Raw genomic sequence first — 21,711 nt, forward strand, 5'->3', positions numbered from 1 at the left:
AGTTCACCGCCCTCCGCGCTCCGCCCGGAAGTCCCGCCCCTCCCGGAAGTCAGCTGGAGGCACCCAGAGGCTGCAGCGTCCTGGGGCGCAGAACTGTCTGACCTGAGGGGCCTCAGGCAGCGCGGGACGAGGGGAGCCTCGAGGCGGACGTGGGCCTGGGGGTGGCGGACGTGGGCCTGGGGGTGGCGGGCGGGGCCCTGAGGCGGCTGATCCAGCGGGGAGGAGCCGTGCAGGCGACCTCGGGGGCAGCCCCGCGGGGAGAAGTGCTCACCGCGGGGAGTCAGTCAGCTTCTGCGGAAGATGGCAAGTGGGGGCCGCGGGGCCCTGGGGCGCGGGCTGAGGACCGCCCAGCTCGGGCTCCGGGTCTTCCGGGCATCGGCCCCGCTCTGCTGCTCCAGCAGCCGAGGGGGCGCCTTCGGAGTTGGGGTTTTTTTCTGACAAAGACTCCTCCGCACTGGCCAGGCCGCCCTCCCCGCAGAGGGCGATGGAGCCCGGCGCCTGCTCTGCCCCGCGTGGGCCCTGCTCAGGGCACTGCTCCAGGGCCTTCCCGGCCCAAAGCCTCCCGTGTCGGACCCGGATCCTCCTCAGCCCAAGGGTTCGGTTCCGGAGGGAAGTAAAAGCCACGGACCCGACCACCTGCTGCAGGTCAGGCGTCCATTGGACCTGGGACCAGGAGGTCGTTGACCTCTGGGCCCTTCAGCCTTCCCCACGGCGGGACGGACACCGGAAATGACGCCAGGGGCGCCATGGAGCTCCAGGTCTGTGGTGCCAGGAGAGGCCTCGAGGGACCCAGAGTGCGCCCCAAGCCCACGGTCCCTCACGGAGCTGCTCCTGCTCATTTGTCCATCAGACATCAGGTCTCTGCAGAGCTGTGTGCGAGTCCCGCCGGAATGACTGTGTGTGCTCACATAACGTCAGCAGCATGGATGGTATGGCTCGTTTTCAATGCTCTGCTCAGTTATGTTTTCTATTGAAGACGTCACATACATTCGAGGGAATGTGATGTACTCGAGTCAATCCATTCCTGTGTTGAAAACATTCCACCATAGTATTTTATACATGAATTTTCTTCACTACTACAGCTTTTTAATTTGTTTTTTAAAATCTATTTCTATTGATTTAAGAGAAGGGAGAGGGAGAGAGAGAGACATCAATGATGAGAGAGAATCATGGACCATCTGCCTCCTGCACACCCCACATTGGGGACTGAACCCGCACACATGTGCCCTGACTAGGAATTGAACCCCGAGGTCCTGGTTCCTTGGTTGATGCTCCACCCTGAGTCATGCCGCTGGGCTAATTTCTCTTTTTTAAGTTCCATTTGAACATGACGTCATGTTCATGGTTTGCTCTTCAGGTTGATCTTCAGTGAAGGGGCTCCAATAGGGAGTCCACAGGTTACATTTATTATTTATTAAATGAAGACTATGCCCTGTCTATGGGCGCTGGCCTCTGTGAGGCCATGGTTCCCTCCTGCCCATCTGCGCCTTCTCTGGAGGCGTCTAGCATTTAGAGTTTGCCCTTCAGCAGTGACACGTGTATATGACACTCTGACCTGTCTGGTGGCGGCTGGCTTTCTAAAGCGGTAGGGAGACGGGGGCTCCCAACTCCACGACCCTCCCTCCGTTTCCTCTTCCAGCTCCCGTTCCTCAGAGTTCGATCTTTTCCATCTAGTGGCTGCGTGGCTGGGCACAGCTGCTGGTCCCGCAGGTCTGCCTGTGGCAGGTGTCCCTTCCAGACTGCCCCCTCCACAGGGCTCCATGGCCCACCGGACCCTGCTCCCAGCGCCTCCTCCGGGCTCAGTGTGCGTTTCAGACGGAGTGCTGTTGGATGTGCAGCATTGCAGACAGACTGTGCGGTGCTCTTTCTCCATGGAGCCAGACGGCTGCTGGCCGAGGCAGTCCACCTTGACTTAGAAGGCGAGAGGGTGTGCTTACGGGCAGGTGCCAGTGCCGGGGCGGGCTGCTCTGTGCTGCATCCACCAGTCCCTGCGGCCCTGGAGCAATGCTGCACACTCAGAGCGGGTCTTAAAGCGTGTGCCCTCTGGGCGTGTGTATCCTACTGTGTGTGTGTTCATGTGCTGATTTGAAAAGTACTGACTCTTCCAGCACAAACACTTCAGCTGGCTGGAAAGGAGGGTCCCTGAGAGGAACTCGCTGCCATGATTGTCAGGTGTTTGCGATGGCTTTTGGCCTGTTTTCTTTTTCACATACAATATGTAATCTTTATTGTTAACATTATTACAGATATCCCTCTTATTCCCCCCATAGCTTCACTCCACCTGGATCCCACCACACCGCAGGCCCTTGCCACCTTATTGTCTGTGTCCATGGTTACTGCATACATGCATATAAGATCTTTGTCTAATCTCTTCCCGCATCCTCCCACACCCCCTTCCCTCTGAGAATCATCCTTCTGTTTCATTTCCATGCCCCTGATTCTGTTCCATTCACCAGTTTATTCTGTTCATCAGATTTTTTAAATTCATTTTTAGATTCACTTGTTGATAGATATGTTTTTGTTGTCACGTTGTTGTTCATAATTTTTTATCTTTACCTCTTTCTTCTTCTTAAAAAATACCCTTCAGCATTTCATATAATACTGCTTGGGTGGTGATGAATTCCTTTATCTTTTTCTTATCAGTGAAGCTCTTTATATGACCTTCAATTCTGAATGATAGCTTTCCTGGGTAGAGTATTCTTGGTTGTAGGTTCTTGCTATTCATCACTCTGAGTATTTTTTGCCACTCCCTTCTGGCCTGCATAGTTTCTGTTGAGAAATCACTGGACAGTCATATGGGTACTCCCTTGTAGTTAACTAACTGTTTTTCTCTTGTTGCTTTTAAGATTCTCTCTTTGGGAGAAACCAAGATGGCAGCATAGGTAAACACCTAAACTGCTGCTTCACACAACAATATCAAAACTACAACTCAAAGACAAAACGGACACCATCCAGAACCACAGGAAAGCTGGCTGAGTGGAAATTCTACAACTAAAAGAAAAGAGGAAAGCACATTGAGACTCAGGAGATGCAAAAGGCTGAGGTACAGAGACGCGTACGTGGAGAGAACGGGCGACTGTGTGCACGGGCGGTTGAGTGCGTGTCTGACTTTCTAAAGCGGTTGGGAGACAGGGGCTCCCAACTGTGCTGAACTCCAGTTCCGGGCGAGTTTCTGGGTACCCTGACTCATTCAAGGAGAATCTGGACTGTCTGGCAGTGGGCCAAACTCGAGGGCAGCGTTCTCTCAGAGGTGCTTGCAGTGATTACTGAGGGACACTTGAGACCCAGGGGCCTCATAGGGCAGAGCTGACGGAAAACCAAGGCTGTCTGCTCCGTCCTGAAACTCCGCCCCATCCAAGCTGAGGCCAGAGGCTTTTGCATTTTGCAAGTCTTGTCTCATAAGAGTGTCTCTAGCATAGAAGTTCTTCCAGCGTAGACACAGCTGATCCTCACAGCCAGTTGGCCTGAAGGTCAACTCCTCCCAGTGATACCAACAGCAATCAAGGCTTAACTACAACAATGCTGGGCACACAGCTCACAAAGGGGTGCACCAAGAGTGTCCACCTCAGTGTCCACCTCAGGTAACTGGGGAGGCTGAGCCACTGTGCCCTATAGGACACCTACCACACAAAGCTACTCTGCCAGCTCAGGGAAGCAGCGAAATGTGGAGACAAAGAAACAGATCACAAATGAAAGAAATGGACGAAAGCAGACGACTGGATATAGAATTCAAAACCATGGTTATAAGGTTTTTCAAGAATTTCCTAGAAAAGGCCGATAAATTTAGCAAGACCCTTGAGGATATGAAAAAGGACCAGCTAGAAATTAAACATAAACTGACTGAAATAAAAAATATCATAAAGAGAGCTAAAAGCAGACTAGAGGACCACAAGAATCAAGTCAAATATTTGAAATACAAAGAAGCAAAAAACACTCAGCCAGGAAAGCAAAAAGCAAAAAGAATCCAAAAATTTGAAGATTGTGTCAGAAGCCTTTGGGACAACTTCAAGCATACCAACATCAGAATTATGGGGTTTCCAGAAGAAGAGAGAGAGTAAGATACTGAAAACCTATTTGAAGAAATAATGACCAAAAACTTCCCCCACCTGGTGAAAGAAATAGATTTACAAGTCCTGGAAGCACACAGAACTCCAAACAAAAGGAATGCAAAGAGGACCACACCAAGACACATCATAATGCAAATGCCAAGAGCAAAAGACAAAGAGAGAATATTAAAAGCAGCAAGAGAAAAACAGTTAATTACCTACAAGGGAACACCCATACAATTGTCAGCTGATTTCTCAACAGAAACTATGCAGGCCAGATGGGAGTGGCAAAAAATATTCAAAGTGATGAATAGCAAGAACCTACAACCAAGATTACTCAGCAAAGCTATCATTTAAAATTGAAGGTCATATAAAGAGCTTCACAGATAAGAAAATGCTAAAGGAGGTCATCACCACCAAACCAGTATCATATGAAATGCTGAAAGGTATTCTTTAATAAGAGGAAGAAGAACAAAAAGGTAAAGAGAAAAATTATGAATAACAAATACATGTCTATCAACAAGTGAATCTAAAAATCAAGTGAATAAAAAATCTGATGAACAGAATAAACTGGTGAATAGAATAGAATCAGGGGCATAGAAAGGGAGTGGACTGACAATTCTTGGGGGGTGTGGGAAGAGATTGGACAAAAAGCATACACCTCTGGATGAGGACAGTGGGAGGGAGGAAAGGGCAGAGGATGGGGTGGGAACTGTGTGGAGGGGAGCTATGGGGAGGGGGGAGAAAGGGGAACAATTGTAATAATCTGAACAATAAAGACTTATTAAGTTAAAAAAGATTCTCTCTTTGACTTTTCCCCTTGGCATTTTAGTTATGATGTGTCTTGGTGTGGTCCTCTTTGGGTTCCTCTTGCTTGGGACTCTGTGCTTCCTGGACTTGTAAGTCAATTTCTTTCACTAAGTAGGGGACGTTTTCTGCCATTATTTCTTCAAATAGGTTTTCAATATCTTGCTCTCTCTTTCTTCTGGCACCCTCATAATTCAGATATTGGTATGCTTGAGGTTGTCCCAGAGACTCCTTACACTATCATTATATTTTTAGATTCTTTTTGCTTTTTCGGTTGGGTGTTTTTTGCTTCCTTGCATTTTAGATCTTTGACTTGATTCTTGGGATCCTCTAGTGTACTGTTGAATATCCATATATTTTTTTTTATTTTAGTCGGTGTATACATAATTTCTAAATGGTCCTTTTCCATTTTTTTATTTTTATTTTTTAGCATTCTCACTAAGATCTTTAAAGGTCTCAATAAGTTCCTCGGAGGTTTCTAAAAGATTCTTGAATAATCTTTTTAAAAAAATTTTTACATTCTTTTTATTATTATTATTTTTAATTACTTTATTGATTAAGGTATCACATATTTGTCCTCAAACTCCCCCTCCCCCATTCCCATCCCAAACCCCTCCACACACATGTCCCCACCCCCCTGTTGTCCATGATCACTGGTTAGGCTCATATCAAGCACACAAGTCCTTTGGTTGATCTATCTCCCTTATCCCCACCCTCCCTTACCTTCCCTCTGAGGTCTGACAGTTTGATCGATGCTGTTCTTGTTCTTCAGTCTATGTTGTTCATCTTTTCCCCTAGATGAGTGAGCTCATGTGATACTAGGAATACACTTATAGGCACCAAAAATGAGACAAGCAATAATGGTTATGCTGAGAGGCAAATGAATCAGTCTATAGTGAGTTTCTTTATGGGCCAACAGTTCTTGAATAATCTTATAACCGTGGTTTTGAACTCTCTATCCAGTATTTTGCTTTCTTCCATTTCTTTCATTTGTGACATGGTTCTTTGTCTCTGCATTTTGGCTGCTACCCTGTGTTTGTTTCTGTGTATTGGGTAGCTGCTAAGTCTCCTTGAGTTGATAGAGTGGCCTTGGGTGGTAGGTGTCCTATAGGGCCTAGTGGCTCAGCCTCCATAATCGCCTGAGATGGACACTCTTGGTGCACCCCTTTGCGAGCTGTGTGCACAGTGTTGTTGTAGTTAAGCCTTGATTGCTGTTGGTATCACTGGGAGGAATTGCCTTCTATGCCAATTGGCTGTGATGACCTGCTGTGTCTACACTGGAATACCTGCTTTGCAGGAGACACCCTTATGGGGCAGGACTTGTTTCAGTGGGGCTTTGGTGCTCACTGAGTCTGCCCCTTGAGTGTGTCACTTATGGATGTGAAGGGAAGGCCGTGTGGCTCAGGGCTCAGGTGTCAGCCAACCTGGACTTCTGGCTCAGCCCCTGGACAGCAATGTGACCTGAGTAGTCCAAGCCTCAGTTTCCCCTTCTAGAACACAGGGCTGAGCAGAGCTCCTTCCTCGTTTCCTTTTCTGCAGATCAGAGAGAGGGGAGGGCGAGGAAGCCCCTAGGGGTGTGTGAGGAGCAGGAAGAGGGTTCGTGTGGGGCCCACAGGGGAGCAGGGCGGAGGCCTTTGTGAGGACTTGGGCTTTGATCCTGGAGGCACCTGAAGGATTCTGAGGGGGAAAATGGCCTGGGAAGTGATGGCCACATGCAGAGTTGGTTTGTTTCTTCCTATGTTGAAGTGATGACAGTTTGAAATGATGGCTCTCTCCTTCTTTTGTTTATATTCTTAAGATTCGCTGTATTCTGGAAACGCAGTTGGTACTGAAGACCAGTGACACGCAGAGGATTCTGGGCTGTGAGCCTGAGCCTGTAGAGAAACCGAGGAAATTGCTAAGAGCGGAGGTGAGTCACTGTGACTCCTAACTGCTTCGAGTTCCCTGTGGACGTGGCCCCACCGTGGAAGTGTGGGAGGTAGGTGGAACTGTGGGTCAGGTGCCCGGCCTGCTCAGCAAGCGTTCGGAGGGATCGAATGGCATCTGCGTTTCTGTGGTGAGACCCTTTGAGTGGCCCGTGTACAGGGGGGTCCCTGTGAGATAAGCATCCCCCACACTTAGCCTGAGGGGCTGGACTCAGCTGCAGCAGAATCACCATAGAGCCTTCTGGCCCCTTTGGAAGAGGCCCCACCAGGACCAGAGGCGTTAGCCTAGCAGGAGAGGAGCTTGTCTATGTCACCCCCCCCCCCCCCCAGGTACATTTACGTGGGGCCACAGCGGAGACCCACTGCCCTTTCCAGTCAGGGAAGTCCTTTGTCCTTCCATAAAAGTAATTTTTTAAGGGAATTTATATATATTGGGTTCTGAGAGGAAGGGAGATGGAGAAGGAGAAACATCAATGATGAGAATCATTGATTCACTGCCTCCTGCACGCCCCACCCTAGGCATGGAGGCCACCCCCAGGGCATGTGCCCTGACCTGGAATCGAAACATGACCGCGTGGTTCACAGGTCAACACTCAACCACTGAGCCAGGCCGACCAGCCTCAGGTGGTGGTAAAAATGCTTGTATAAATAAAAGAATGGTATTGCTGGTTTAGTTCCTTTAAGATATTCTTTGAACCTATAGGGGAATTTGGTAAGAATTTATAAATGAAAATTTGAAAATTACCTTCTAAGACCTAATGGACCCACTTTTTCTTTAAATCCTATCCTGAGGATATGCTTACTGATTTGAGAGAGAGAGAGAATCATTGATGTGGGAGAAAAACATCAATTGGTTGCCTCTCATACACACCCTCATCGGGGAGTGAACGCCCAGCCTAGGTATGTGCCCTGACCGGAACTGAACCCACAGCCTTTCCGTGTAGACACGATGCTCCAACACACCGAGCCACACCGGCCAGGTCATGGGACCAAATTGAGGAAAGGAAACCTTATATGACTCCTAAGATTTGTGCGTATCCGAGGTCCAGCCTACAGCTCAGTCAGTGGGAGTTGATGGAACACCTTGATGACTTTGTGATGATTGAATGAGATGCAGCGTGTGCAACGCGCTCATCGCTGTGCCAGGCTGGCACTCACTCCTCTGTGGTTCCAGGGGGCCTCATCCTGTTTTCTGTGTCGCTGTTATGTATTTTCCTTAAAATAGCCATAAGGTCATACATTTTGCATCATTTCTCTAAAACGTTGGCCCTGAAAATTGGGAGCACAGAGTTTAAATTTTTATCATCCAGTTACTATCTCATTGGCGTAAGCTCATCAATTCAACTGTTCTTGAAATCTTGATTTGCATAATGATAAGAGAAATAATTTTTAATACATCAAGATTCTTTCAATTATATGCTATTTGCTGTGTTCTCAGTTCAGGTCACTACATCTACAAATTTGTTTCCAGGTTAGATCTCATTTTGTTGGACATTAATTTAAATCACGTCATGCTTTCCACAAATGAAGGCTGTGAGATTTATGCAATAGATTCTACACGAGGAATGGATTGAGGTAGTTATGAAAAAGTAACCCCTCTAGGTGGAATTTTTTTTTCATTTTTGTTCATATGTTAGAGGCAGGAGTAGAATATTGGGGACGAGCTATAATTATAAGCAATATTAATGGTGCTCTGTTAACCGTGATTGTTCTGTTCTGATTACAGAAAGCACGTTCTAATCTGGCGGAGAGTTGTAAGCCCTGGGACCTGGGAGCTAATTAGGGAATGCAGGCCACCCTTCTTTCCGAGAAAGTTCTAGATTAGCAACCTCGTTGCCTGTAATCTGGTCCCTGAGACACCCACCCTCTGCCAGTTCCCCAGCCTGCCTTCCTGTAATCTGTAACCACTATACCTTGCCTACTTTCCCAGGCTTGAAATTTATACTTTCCTGTGGGATCTTTGTCCTTCTACCCAACATAAGCAGCTGGATTATGGAGTTGGGGGGTAGGTAGGGGGAGGCGGGTACAACAGATGTTTGTGGGGGACCTGCTGTTCCCCATTCTGCTGCATTAATGGAATAAATGCTCATATATGAGTCAACCCTGTCTCTGCTTCATTGGCTCACGTAGTGACCAGCAGCCTGGACCCATTGGTTGTCCGGTTTCACTTTCAGTAAGTTTATAACAGTTATTGGAGTTGAATCATTAATAGAAATGATAATCGGTACTTCCCCCCATCATAAGTCCAAAGATTTCATCTACATAAAACAATTTAAATTTATCTTAAGGTAAGAACGAGTTTTTTAATTGACCCAAGTAAAACCATTACTAGTTTAGAAATAATTAAAACACTTTTAGCTCATTGACTGGCAGCCTAAATGTTTAAATTCTGTTCTGAGTATACCTGTATATTTGTTCTCTAAATGTCTTTCTTGCATGGGCTAATTTAGTACTCCTTGCACAGAAAGCTATGTACAAAATCCTATTGTTAAAATATTTTCCAGTCTGGCCAGCATGGCTCAGTGATTGAGCGTCAAACTATGAACCAGAAGATCACCGATCCATACACAGTCAGGGCACATGCCCGGGTTGGGGCTCGATCCCCATTATGGGGCATGCAGGAGGCAGTAGATCAATGCTTCTCTCTTCATGGATGTTTTTCTCTCTCTCCCCTTCTCCTTTCACCTCTGAACTCAATGAAGATATATTTTTTAATAAATAAAGTATTTTCCAAATACACAGCATTACTTTGTTCATTTTTCTTATAAATTACACATTGGTTAGTGGTCTGTCAAATTGTTTTGTAGGCAGTTGACTGGTGGACATCAGCGGTTCTAATGTATGAACTCCTCACAGTCGATGGGGAGAAGAATTCCCGAGCTGAGCGCTCTAGGTAAGACTTCACAAAATAAAATGAATGTGTTGTTCCCTTAAAGGAATGGGACAAAACTTTGTAATTTGGGAAAAAAGTAATTTTTCAAAACGTGGGTAGACATTAGAATGAAGTGGTTAGTATCCACTGATGATATAGGATCTATAAATATAACCTTTATGTTTCTTTATATTTCATGTGCCCAGCTAGATGTTAAGTTTTGTAGGGAAAGTGTCACAATTTTTGAGTATTCCAAAGCAGTTAGCATGGGGCGTGAGCCGCTGGCAGAGCCGTTTAGAATGCGGGGCCTCGAGCCGTTTGGAATGGGCGGGTGGCATGGAGACAGTGGAATGTTAGGTGCAGAGTCGGTGGTTGTGGAGTAGGTGGTCGTGGAGTGGGTGGGCGTGGAGTAGGTGGTCGTGGAGTCAGTGTGTGCGGAGTCGGAGGTTTCGGAGTCGGAGGGTGCGGAGTAGCTGGGTGCGGAGTCGGTGTGTGAACTGTCAGTTTGTGGAGAGTCGGTGTGAAAAGTCGGTGTGAGAAGAGCCGGTGGACATAGAGTCGGTGAGTGCAGAGCCTCTTCCTGTGTCAGAAGGGACTCTCCCTGCCTCCCCCTCGGGGCTCTGTGAAGACTGAAAGTGCAAGCAGAGAGGGCACCTAGCACAGGGCTGGGGATGGGCAGAGAGACGGTGCCCAGGTGACTCCAGAGTCTGTGAGCAAACCCTTCCCGCTGCCAGGCACTGATCAGAACCGCGTCCACTGGCAGTAGGTCCATGGCTTCCCTTCTACCAAGAAACTTGGGTTCTGGGTTGTTGGGGTAAAATGAACAGGAGATGGAAAAGCAGGAGCTACCGCCCACTCCCAGTTGTTAGAACCGAGGGTGGGGCCAGGCTTGGAAAACTGCCCTCAGAGCAATGGACACATCCCGTGTATGCGTGTTCCCATACACGTCAGGCACTCTCGCATCGTGTGTACCGGAGATGGGGCAGTTTTAGGTTCATGTGGTCGCTTCCCTGACTTTCTCCTCCTGGTTGATGCTGCTGCGGACACAGGGACTGCTGCCAGCCAAGAGGCATTTGCTAAGCTCAGCGGCTCAAGTGGGCACCACAGAAGGCCCTCAAAACAGACAGGGCCAGCCTGTCGGGGTGATGCCCAGTCTGCGGCTCCATGCCGAGGGGTGGCCTGTGGGAGGCAGGCGATCAATGATTCTCTCTCATCCTTGATGTGTCTATCTCTCCCTCTCCTTTCCTCTCTGAGATCAATAAAATTATATTTAAAAGAAATATATTAGAGGTCTGGGGCACGAAATTCATTCCCCCGGACGGGGGCCCCTCAGCCTGGCCTCCTGCACCCTCTCCAATCTGGGACTCCTTGGTGGATGTCCAACTGTCGGTTTAGGCCCAATCCTGCAGGGATCAGGCCTAAACCGGCAGTCCGCCATCCCTCTCGCAATCCAGGACTGCTGGCTCCTACTGCTCCCCTGGCTGCCTGCCTGACCGCCACTTAACTGCTCCTCTGCCAGCCTGATCGCACCCTTACTGCTCCCCTACCCACCTGACCGCTCCCTTACTGCTCTCCCCTGCTGCTGGTTTGATCACCCCTACCTACTCTCCCCTGCCGGCCTGATAGCCCCTAACACCTCTGCTTTGGTCCCTACCACCTTGGCTTTATCCAGAAGGACGTCCAGAAGACATCTGGTCTAATTAGCATATTACCCTTTTATTAGTATAGATATTTTAAAAAATAAAACAGAACAGATAAGGCCTGGCTGCTGTGTTGCTTTCCTGAAAGGATGGATGTAGGTGGGTGATGTGGCAAAAAGGCTCTCTGCTGGCACCTAGGATGTGGGTTGAGCTGTGATGTGGGGTCCCCAAGGCCTTTCCAAGACATGTTACACCAGCTAAGGGCTCAGAGCTGCCCGTCCTCCTATCACTTGCGTTACAGCCCTGTGCTGTGCGTCACCTTGTTCACACATCACTGACCTCGGGTGTCTCCATCACCTACCACTGGGGCAGCATGTCTCAGTGGCTGTAGGTGTCCCAGCTGGGCCCTGTGTTGGAGTCACTTCTGTGCAGCTGTGCCTTAGGAAGGGAGCAGGTGCATGGAGGCCCTGCATCCTGGGGAGTGAGGGCAGCTGCCCGGGGCAGGGCCTGCCCAGAGGGTGCCCTGGTGCGCATCCTCACCCCACCCCTCTTCCTGCACTAGGAGCCTGGACACATCCCCCAGCAGTTCCTTGAGGAGCTGCTGGGGGACAACATGGCCCTCGAGGCAGACCAGGGCCAGAAGATGGACCACCCCGCCCACCGGAGAATGGAGCTGGGCCAACTGTCAGAAGGTAGGCAGCAGCCCCTGGTGCTGGGGAGCCAGCCTGGCTGCAGCTTCTCCCTCAGCCAGGGAGCTGAGCCCTTGGCTCTGAATCTCCTGGGTCAGCCCATCCTCAGCCCAAGTCCATAGGGTTTTATTCAAGGGCCATTTGGAACTGTTCATTGCCATTCTCCCCAAGGAGAACATGAAGGGTGGGGCAGCCTGGAAGTCAGGACATGAACTACAAAGTAAGGGCTGCCAGTTTTCTCAGCTCCCATGTGAACAGTCCCAGGAGCCTTCAGAGGACAGCACGCTGACCCCCAGAGGCTGTCTTAGATCTGTCCGTGGGGGATTGAAAGCTCTGGATGGCAGGAGCCTTCCCCAGCGGTCACTCACCTGCATTATAACAGCGGCCTGGGCTGATTTCCTCCGGTCATGTCATCATCAGACAGATGGGTGCACTCTGCTCTCTGTCTCCCGGGGCAGGGGCTGCTCAGTGACACCTCCTCCCGAAGGGCCTTCCCCAGGGGTGGCAAGTACTGGACACACGCGCCCCAGAGGCTCTACCCTCCGCAGACATACGGTCAATTTTCGTGCACCCCCACACTCCCAGCTGAGACCCCCAACACCCCCCGCTCTGAGGGTTGGGAGAAACCATGCCATGTCTTTGCGGTCTCTGTGAGTGTCTGAAGTCCTTGACTTGACAGTCAGGTTAGAACTTGGCAAAAAGTGGTTCCAGCAGTTCCACCGTCTTGAACGTTTGTATTGGCCTGTCCACGGTCACCTGCTTTCTTCCTAAGCTCTGGGTGGCTCCCAATGGAGCCCAGATGAGCCAGCGGAGGGGCCACAACCGACAGCGACAGCACCCTGTGAGCAACAGGCCATCCAGCTGACCGTGCCCGGTCTTCACACCGAGGCTTCAGGGGGACGGCCCTCTCGGAGGGATGACCGTCTCGGGGCGGAGACAGAGCGGGGAAGCGCAGGCCCTGGAATCTGGGCTCTGACTCCACTCTGCTCTTCAGCCTCCGGCCGGATCCTGGCATTGGAGGGAAATCACGAGACCCTCCAGGGCGCAGTCCGGGAGCCGCAGGGCGACTCCCTGGCCCTGCGGGAGGGCAGCGGCACATGCACGGAGCTGCAGAAGGAGACCCAGCAGCTCCGGGAGCAGGTAACGGGGGTGGTGTCCGGAACACATGGGCAAGCCGGTGGCCGCGTGTGCCTTTGGGGGACCGGGTTGCGGTTAGCCTTAAAGCCACGTTCACGTTGTCACTTGACTGTGGCCCGGGCTGGGTCTTTGGCTCTGCAGGTGGAAGAGTTGGGGATCCAACTACGGAATGAGAAGCCCACCAGCCAGCACCTGAGCGCCCTCAAAGGACAGCTGTTGAAACTCATAGACACCCTGAGGCTGTACAGGGCCCAGCAGGTAGGCCCTCCAGAGCGCAGCCCCCCTGGCGCCCCTGCCTGCTAGAGGGAGCGTCCAGGATCCCAGCGTGTCCTGGTCCTTGAGCAGTGATTCCTGGTGACCAGTTCCCTTGCTCAGCTTGCCCTGCTCTTGGCCCCTCACTGCGTGTGGGGTGCAGGGATACGGAGTGTGCGGCTCCCCGGGGCCTGCACCCAGTGAGGCATCCTCACCTTTTCCCCGATATCCAGCAGGAGGCCGAGGAGGAGCAGCGGGAGGAGCTGCGGGAGCAGCAGAAGCAGCGGACTGAAGTCCAGGAGGCCCTGCTGCAGGAGCAGGAGGCCAAGGCCCGGGTCACCGAGGAGAACGAGAGGCTGCGGCAGGAGGTAGCCAGGTAACCGCCTCCGCCCCTGCAGCGGCATCTGCCGGGCTTCATTCACACCCGCTCACTCAGCACCCGCTGAGCTCTGCTCCAGTGAGGCCCACTCTCCAAACCCCCCGCCCCCGTCACGGTCACAGCTGATGGTCACAAGGGGAGGGGCCTCCAGCTGGAGGCTGGGCTGGAAGGACTAGTGACAGCTGGGATGGAGCGTGGTCCAGGGTTGGAGGGCCGCCCCTCCCCCACGAGGATGGTGATGACTGTGTGGGGCACGGGCACCTCCATCCTCTCACACCTGCGGTCCCGGGAAGGACATGTGCTCGCTCCCTGTCAGTCCCGCGTTCCCTGTGGGTGAATTCACCTCCTCGCTGACATGCATGGTCGCCCCACATCGGTCCCCGTGGCCTTTCAGCGGACTGTCCAGAGGGCTGGACACGGGAGTCTCCTGATGTGCACATTTGCAGCTGCGGTGGAACAGGCCTCTGACCCCTGCCTGGTTCAGCTCTCACACTGCAAATGAGCGTCCCTTTCGCGGACATTGAGGGCCACGGAGTTCTATTTTCGTGCTTTTCGGTGGCGATGTCGCCGTGTGAAATGGCCCCCGAATGGAGTGCTGCCGTGCTGTCTAGTGTCCCAAGTGCAAGCTGCGCTGGGCCTCGGGGAAAATATCCGAGAGGCACCTGAGGGTCCTCAGGCCTGAGCTATGGTGCTGTTGGTGTGAGCATGTGCACCAAAGCGCCTTTAGGTCTGGATTGGTTGACGAAAATGTGGCCAGAGACTCCCAGGAACTGTTGGACCGTTTGCAGTTACACTGAATCGGTGCTCGCAGTGGCTTCATAGGACATTATCCTGCGAATCGTGAGAATGGACGGCGCTATTATCTTTTTTTCCAAAAAGATGAGGAAAGAGGCTCCGAGTAAATCAGCTGTTTTTTCAATGCTGAGTGCGGGGGCCCAGTCAGGACTCAGATCCAGGTTCTGTGTCCCCCCAGAGGCTGAGCACGGGAAGCCGCCTTCGCACAGCCTGGTTTAACACACATCGGGGGCGGCAGATCAGGTGCCTGCGGGGGCCCGGCAGGTCCAGCAGGTGGGGAAGGAGTGTCAGCGGCAGGCCAGGCCCCCGTGGAGGACACACCCCCTCTGAGGGCTGTCAGCTGGGAGGCAGGCCCGTGCTGCCGGGTCATCCTTTTATTTCTGCTTCTTAAAAAAATTTAATCCTCATCTCAGGATCATTTTTCCACTGACCTTCAGGGAGAGTGAGAGGGAGGGAGGGAGCGGGAGACAGAGAAACAGCGATGCGAGGGACCCATCTACTGGATGCCTACAGCACACCCCCCTCTATGCCGCGGAGCAATCCCACAGCCCAGGTACATGGCCTTGACTGGGGCTCCAACCCGCGGCCGACGCTGTCACAGGCTGACGCTGTCACTGCGCAGCCACACCTGCCAGGGCCTTTGCTGTCTGCTTTCTCCCCGCCCTCCGAGAGGGGCGATAGCTGAGTGTTGATGTGAAACTTGACATTTTAAAATATTGACGAACTAATTAATGAAATTCAATACCAAAGCCTGTGTGGGCCAAACAGGGCCCCTCTGTGTTCCCATTGAGTCCATGAGCCTCTGGTCATGGAGATTCAGGTAGAGCCCTTACCCCGGGAATGCCAGTCGGGTAGTAATGACGATGATGATGATGATGATGATGATGATGATGCGGATGTCAGTGTCTTTACATAATGCTCCAGAACCTCCTATTTTATTGTCTCAGGAGTTGCAATCAGAAAGGGACTTGGACTGGGGAGAAGAGCCGGGCAAGGACAGAGTTTCAGAGCAAAGATGTTCTGATTCCGTGTTTTTCAAAAGTGTTTCAGTGCAAGAACCCTTTTTCCAAAAAGGCGGACCTGCAGAGCCTTCCATGGGAAGGGCTGTCACAGGCTGCTCTGTTGCAGTGGGTCCGAGCCTTCCTGTCCTGTGTCCCCAGCCCCTAGTGGGGCAGTTGGGGTGGCAGCAGAGAACCCCAGCGGACACAGTTTGAGAACCGCTGATGGTGCTCAGCCCTCATTTACACGGGACAACCTGAGGCCCAGAGAGGGGGTGGGTTTGATGGAGGGGCACACCTGGGACAGAGGCTGGGAGTGCTCCTGAGCCCTGGGCCCTGCGGCTCTCCACCCCCAGACTCACCTCCTGGACCGAGCAGCTGCAGGGGGAGCAGGAGGAGCTGCGCACCCAAAACCGGGAGCTGCAGGCCTCCCTGAGGAATGAGCAGCAGAATTTCCGGATCTGCCAGAACTTGTACCACGAGATGATGGCGGAGCAACGGTCCAAGGAAATCTCCCTGACCAAGATGAGCGTCCAGTGCGAGGTGAGGCCTGGGGCTGGTGGGCCTCAGGACACCGGGCGTGCGCCCTGGGCTGACAGCCTGGGGCTCAGCCAGGTCCGCAGGGGTCCCCATGGGCGTCTGGGCCCAAAGCCTGTGTGTGAACGTCACCCAGAGGCCGAGAGGAAGCCAGAGGCGTTTAACGGGGACAAGCACCTTGGCTGGGGGATGTGTTAGAAAAGACCTTTCACGGACCTTTGCTCTTTTCTTTTTTTAAGTACATTTTTATTGATTTGAGAGAGAACACGGGAGAGGGAGAGAGAGAGAGAAACATCAATTGTGACAGAGAATCATCCTTCAGCTGCTTCCTACAGCACCCCAGCGGGGGATCCAGCCGGCAACCTGGGCATATGCCCTTGACCGGAATGGAACTCAGGGCCCTTTAGTCCGTGGTCCGATGCTCTCTCTGCTGCACTAAACCGGATCGGGCCTGACTTTGCTTTTGCAGGGTCGGGGCGGTGCATGGAAACAGCCGAGTGCCGTTTGCTCTGTCCTCTCGGCTGAGCTCTGTGCTCTGTGCTCCCCGTGTCCTCGCATTGAATTCTCGCAATGCCTTTGTGAGCTGGGGGCCGTCCTCATACCTCTGAGGCAGTGGGTCTGGACTCCCGTTTGTTTGCAGCCAAAGCTTGGGCTTTCCTGCCCCTCCCACCGGAGGACATTCTGGATCAGGAGTTGAACCACCTCAGCCCGAAATTCCTATCCAGCCCGTCATTTATTTTGTTGATGTCAGAGCGAGGAAGGGAGAGGGAGAGGGGGATGGACACATCAGTGCTGAGAGAGATCTGTGATGGGCTGCCTCTGCACGCTCCCTCCTGGGGATCGGTCGCTCATCCTGGGTGTGTTCCTTGACCAGGCCTCTCACCAGGGAACTCCGGGTGCATGGGAGGCCGCTCCATCCACGGAGCCACATCGCCGGGCAGCTTCTGAATGAGACAGTTTACATTCCTTTTCCAAACGGCTGTGACGTCCTCAGAACCTGCTGTGCACTGTGCACTTATGGCGCCTCCCAGCTCACACTGGCTGCGTGGTCAGGGCTCAGGGGCCACACGTGGGCAGTGGCTGCCCGACTGGCCGGTGCCCTTGGCCTCCCCGTGTCATTGGCTGTGTTGGTCCTTCCGACGGTGTAGCTCCTACCGAAATGGCCATCTTGTGCGCGTGGCCTTTTCTTCTCTGGGGAGCCGTTTCCCAGCAGGGGAGCCGCAGGGCCGTGGTGTGGGAGACATTGTGGATCTCTGTTCCAGTCGCTCACCCGCTTGAGGAAGGACTTGGAGGAGGAGAGACGGCACCTCTGGAGCCAGATAGACACCTTGAAAGAGCTGAACCAGAGCCTCCTGGAAGCGCGTGCCGGGACCTGGACTCCCCACATGTAAGGGGCGTGGGGTGACGGACGCCTGTCCACATGGCTCCGGGCTTCCAGCTCCTCGCCCAGGCCTCCACATTCAGGGCAGAGAGCCCCCTGGCGCCCTGGCGTCCCCAGGGCAAGAGGACAGACCATCTTCCCAGCGCACCCGTCTCTCCGTTCCCAGGAACGGGTCTAGATTTCTGCACGGAGGGGTGGTTGGATTTTGCTGGTTTACCAGACATGCCCACTGCCAGACCCTTCTCCCTCTGCTTCTGAGTGAAGCTCAGTTTAAAAATATGACAGAGGTAAAGAGAGGCACCTGGGCAAGTGATCCAGGTCACGGCTGAGCCCTTTCCGTGTCTGATTTCCCCCAATGGGCTGGAGAGAGGGTTGTGGGTGCGCAGTGATCGTCCTCTCTCTGCTGACATGACACGGACCTGGCTGTGGCGTAGGCCCTGCCGGGTGCACAGAGCCAGTGACCCGGTGGCCACGCACCAGCAGGGCTGATGGGATGTGAGCAGAGCTGTGTGCACAGCAGACAGATGTTGAGGAGCTCCATGGAGGTATAGAAGGACGCGCAGTGGTGAGAGTTGGGGTTCTGCTGCTGACCCGGATGGGGACAGGGCTAGCCAGTGGGGCGGGAGTTGGGGGAATATGAGGGTAGAGCACGGGCGGTCTGGGTGCAGGGAAGGCACACGCAGTGGCAGGAGGGAAGGCTGGAGCAGGGGGCACTCAGATGTGGAAGGCCCCCAGGCCTCGCTAAGGGGTGGGATTCATGGGAGTGAGTGTTTATGGGAGGCTGGTCTACAGGGCCGAGGCAGCTGCCCGGAATGAGGCAGGAGGGAGAGGCTTGGTGCTGGAAACCTTGTGGTTGGAAGTCAAGTAACCCGAGAGGCATCTACTGGGCCCAGGGTGGCCTTCACCCTTCGGTATTGTGCTGACGGACTGTCCTTCCTTGTGATGGGGAATGGCTGGCCACGAGGGGCAGAGGGACATGGTCACAGTGACCACAGGGTCCCTGTCCCAGCCCCCCGGGTCACGGTGCTGCTTCACCGTTCTCCCGGATTCTTCTGCTCAGCTCCCGCTGGCTCGCCACCCACTCAGGATGGTTTACAGGGGAAGGCACACTGTAGTTTGGGGCAGAAATGACTGTGGCCTGAGTTGGCTCTCTGTAACGCAGTGCGTACAAATGACCAGCGGAGGTTGGGCAGGTGCCAACCAGAGGCGTCGGGGCCTGGGACCCAGGGGCATGATGTGCTGATGGTTTGCATTAGACAGTGTCTGCAGGAGGCCAGGGAGTTGGCCGGCTTCCTGAGTTGCTCCGAGGGGAGTCTTCCCAGCCCAGGGAGGGTTGCGGGGCCTGCCCTCAGTGAGTTTGTGCGCCTAGTGGTGGGGGGTCGGTCAGAGCCAGACAGGGAAGCGCTCTAGCATAAGGCCGAGGAGCACGGCTGTGGGAGGAGAGGAACAGACTAGAAGAACAGATGCCGAGACAAGGGCGGTGGGAGCCGAGCGGGGTCCATGGTCCTATGCCCAGCGGTTTGCAGTCATCACTGTTCACGGCTGCTCACTTCACGGTGAGCTCTCGGAAAAGCCCTCGGATTAGGTGGGACCTGGGCAGCCTCCTGGCCAAGGAGCCTGAGCTGCTGCCTCGATCCAGGGACTCATTTTCCAGCGAGGAACCCAGGTCTGAGCTGTCAAGGCCACGGGTGTGTGACCCTGAGTTTCACATGGTTCGGGCCTTGCTCTCCTGAGATGAGGTACAGCCTGATCCTTGGTGCTTCAGCAGGTCTCCTCGCGTGTTAGGTTCCCAGGCCCACGTCACGTGCTTCCTTCCCCATATTCCCCACGTGACGAACATGACGGCCATGAGCACCGTGATGTCTAAGTCCCAGGAAAATGCCGGCCCTTCTGGGCCAGGTCCCAGCCTGGGTCAATGAGTCCATTTACACGTTTTATTTAAAGCCAGATCGTTTTCTCTTTCTCCTCTGTTTACAGAGATTCATTGAAGACCATGCTTACAGGAAAGGCAGAGGAGGAGGACGTGTTTACAGATCTGTACGAGGCCCAGTTTCCTGCTCCCAGGACGTGAGTTGATCTCAGCGGCAGTACCTTAAACACAGAACAGAGAGCTGCTCTTTCACGAGTGGGGAAAGCCATGTGGAGCAGGGACCAGTTGGGTGGGCCCGCACCTTCCCCTCCGTGGCAGGTCCCCTGTGCGCACGTCCCTCCCAGCTCTGAAAGCATTGAGTTTCTTTCCGTCCTGCCCTCAGGGCCATCCTCTGAGGGATGGCGAAGGCCAGCTGGCCTGGAGCCTGGGGAAGGGGCAGGGAGTCTGGTTTAGAGCCACTGGAGCAGGACTCTCAGGTGTGTCTCCAGGTTTCAGGACCTGGAACGCCGTGTTTCTGTTTGGGGAAGGAAGCGTGGGCCGGACACCGGGGCCAGCACCATGGTCTTCAGGCACAGGAACCTCTTGGGCTTCCCTGCATTCCTCTGGGGTCTCTGGGCCCCGGGTGGCTCACCATCACATTCCCTTCTCCAGAGCAGCAGCCCGGTGGCGGGCCAGCTGGGTCCCTGAGACTGCCGGGCTCAATCCAGCAGGCCTTCCCCTGGGCCCGGCCTGAGCCTCAGGGGCTGGGCCTTCAGATCGTCCTGTCCCAGCCCAGCCTTGAGGCCAAATCACCATGAATCCTGCCAGGCCTCTCTGTTGACACCCCAGAAGCACAGAATGTCCCACCCTCCGCCTGTCCCTGTGGGGACGGGACACTGAGGCATCGATGAGGAAAGGGAGGGAGCTGGGGAAGCACCGTGCTGCTCGGGCGCAGCCAGGATGGAACCAGATGCGGTTCTTCTTGGGACATGAGGATGCCCTTCCCGGTTCGCTGCAGTGTGTTCCCCTTTACGTTCACTGCTTTCATTCATTTATCTTTATTTCATTTTATTTATCCTGTATAATAAAAGGCTAATATGCAACTTGTGCCCTCAACCGGGACTTCGACCCGGGACCGGGGCCAGCCAGCCCACTGCCTGTGTTCCCTCTCCCAGGCAGGCCGGGCCAGAGGGGCCCGATATCGGGTTGGACCAGCCACACCCCACCCTCGGACCAATTCGTGCCCTGGGCCTCCAGTATATATATTTGAAAACATATTTTTATTGATTTCAGAGAGGAAGGGAGAGAGAGAGAGAAAACATCAATGATGAGAGAGAATCAGTAATTGGCTGCCTTCTGCACGCCCAACACTGGGAATTAAGCCTGCAACCCGGGCAGGTGCCCTTGACCAGAATGGAACCCAGAACCTTTCAGTCCATAGTCCGACACTCTATCCACTGAGCCCAACTGGCTATGGCTATTTTAATTTTTTTTAAACCTCACCTGGGGGTGGGGAAAGAGAGAGAGAAACCTCAATATGAGAGAGACACATTGATTGGTTGCCATCCCACACACACCCCCATTGAGCTCAGGGATAAATCTGCAACCTAGGTACATGCCCTTGACCCAGAATCAAACCCTTGACCCTTAGGTGCTTGGGCCAATGCTCCAACCCCTGAGGCACGCCGGCCAGTGTTCACTCCTTTCCATCCAAGTGGCCCCCTGGGCCCTGCCCTCTTGCCCCTCACCCAGATTCCTCAGTGCCAGGAAGGGGCAGTGTCTGCCCGCCTGTTCCACCCGCTGTTAGCTCAGCCGGAAGTGAGGAGGCCTGCTCTCCCGGAAGTGGCCCTGGGATGGACCATTGTCAACCCACCTAGATGAGCACGGACCTCTTCCGGGGCCTCCCGTGACCCAGGTGGAGGGCTGCATGGGAAGCTCTGTTTCCCGAGAGGCTCGTGCGGGGTTCTGCCCCCAGGAACGCCTCTCCCTCCCTGGTCTGTGCGAATGACCTGCACAGGGTGTCCCATCCCCTGAGGCCACATGCGACGATCATGGTGCTGGTGACACACGTTCTGGGGAACCTGGTGCTGAACCCCAAGTTAACGGCCACTTCCCCGGCTGGAGGGGCAGTGAGGGTGGGCAGTGTCCTGAACCTCTCCTTCTAATAGGAGAAAGCGCTGGAGTCGAGGCAGAGCCTTCCTCAGATTCTTCCATCGCCAGAGAAACAGCTCAAGAGGACAAGCCCAGTCCCCTGCAGAGAGCCCTCCCAGGGCCCTAGAGGCCGCCCCAGCGTGCTCGTGCTGGCTGGAAGACAGAGATGCCCGCCGTGGGCCCCCGCCAAAAGGTAGGAGGTGCTGGCCTGGCTGCAGGAGGGCAGTGAAGGGGAGGATCGCAGGCCTCCCTC

The 21,711-nt window shown here is 53.6% G+C and overlaps 1 protein-coding gene across 1 annotated transcript; it reads left to right on the forward strand.

Moving 5' to 3' along the window:
• The first annotated feature begins 746 nt into the window (after nt 1-746).
• LOC129148938 (protein Daple-like) lies at nt 747-17,468 on the forward strand. The gene is made up of 7 exons (XM_054715398.1): nt 747-758; nt 11,853-11,982; nt 12,974-13,119; nt 13,258-13,374; nt 13,602-13,744; nt 15,897-16,083; nt 17,340-17,468. Exons 1-7 carry the CDS (start codon nt 747-749, stop codon nt 17,466-17,468), a joined length of 864 nt encoding a protein of 287 aa, XP_054571373.1.
• Nucleotides 17,469-21,711: the final 4,243 nt, after the last annotated feature.

The sequence above is a fragment of the Eptesicus fuscus genome, chromosome 5 (assembly GCF_027574615.1).
Source record: "Eptesicus fuscus isolate TK198812 chromosome 5, DD_ASM_mEF_20220401, whole genome shotgun sequence".
Lineage (NCBI taxonomy): Eukaryota > Metazoa > Chordata > Mammalia > Chiroptera > Vespertilionidae > Eptesicus > Eptesicus fuscus.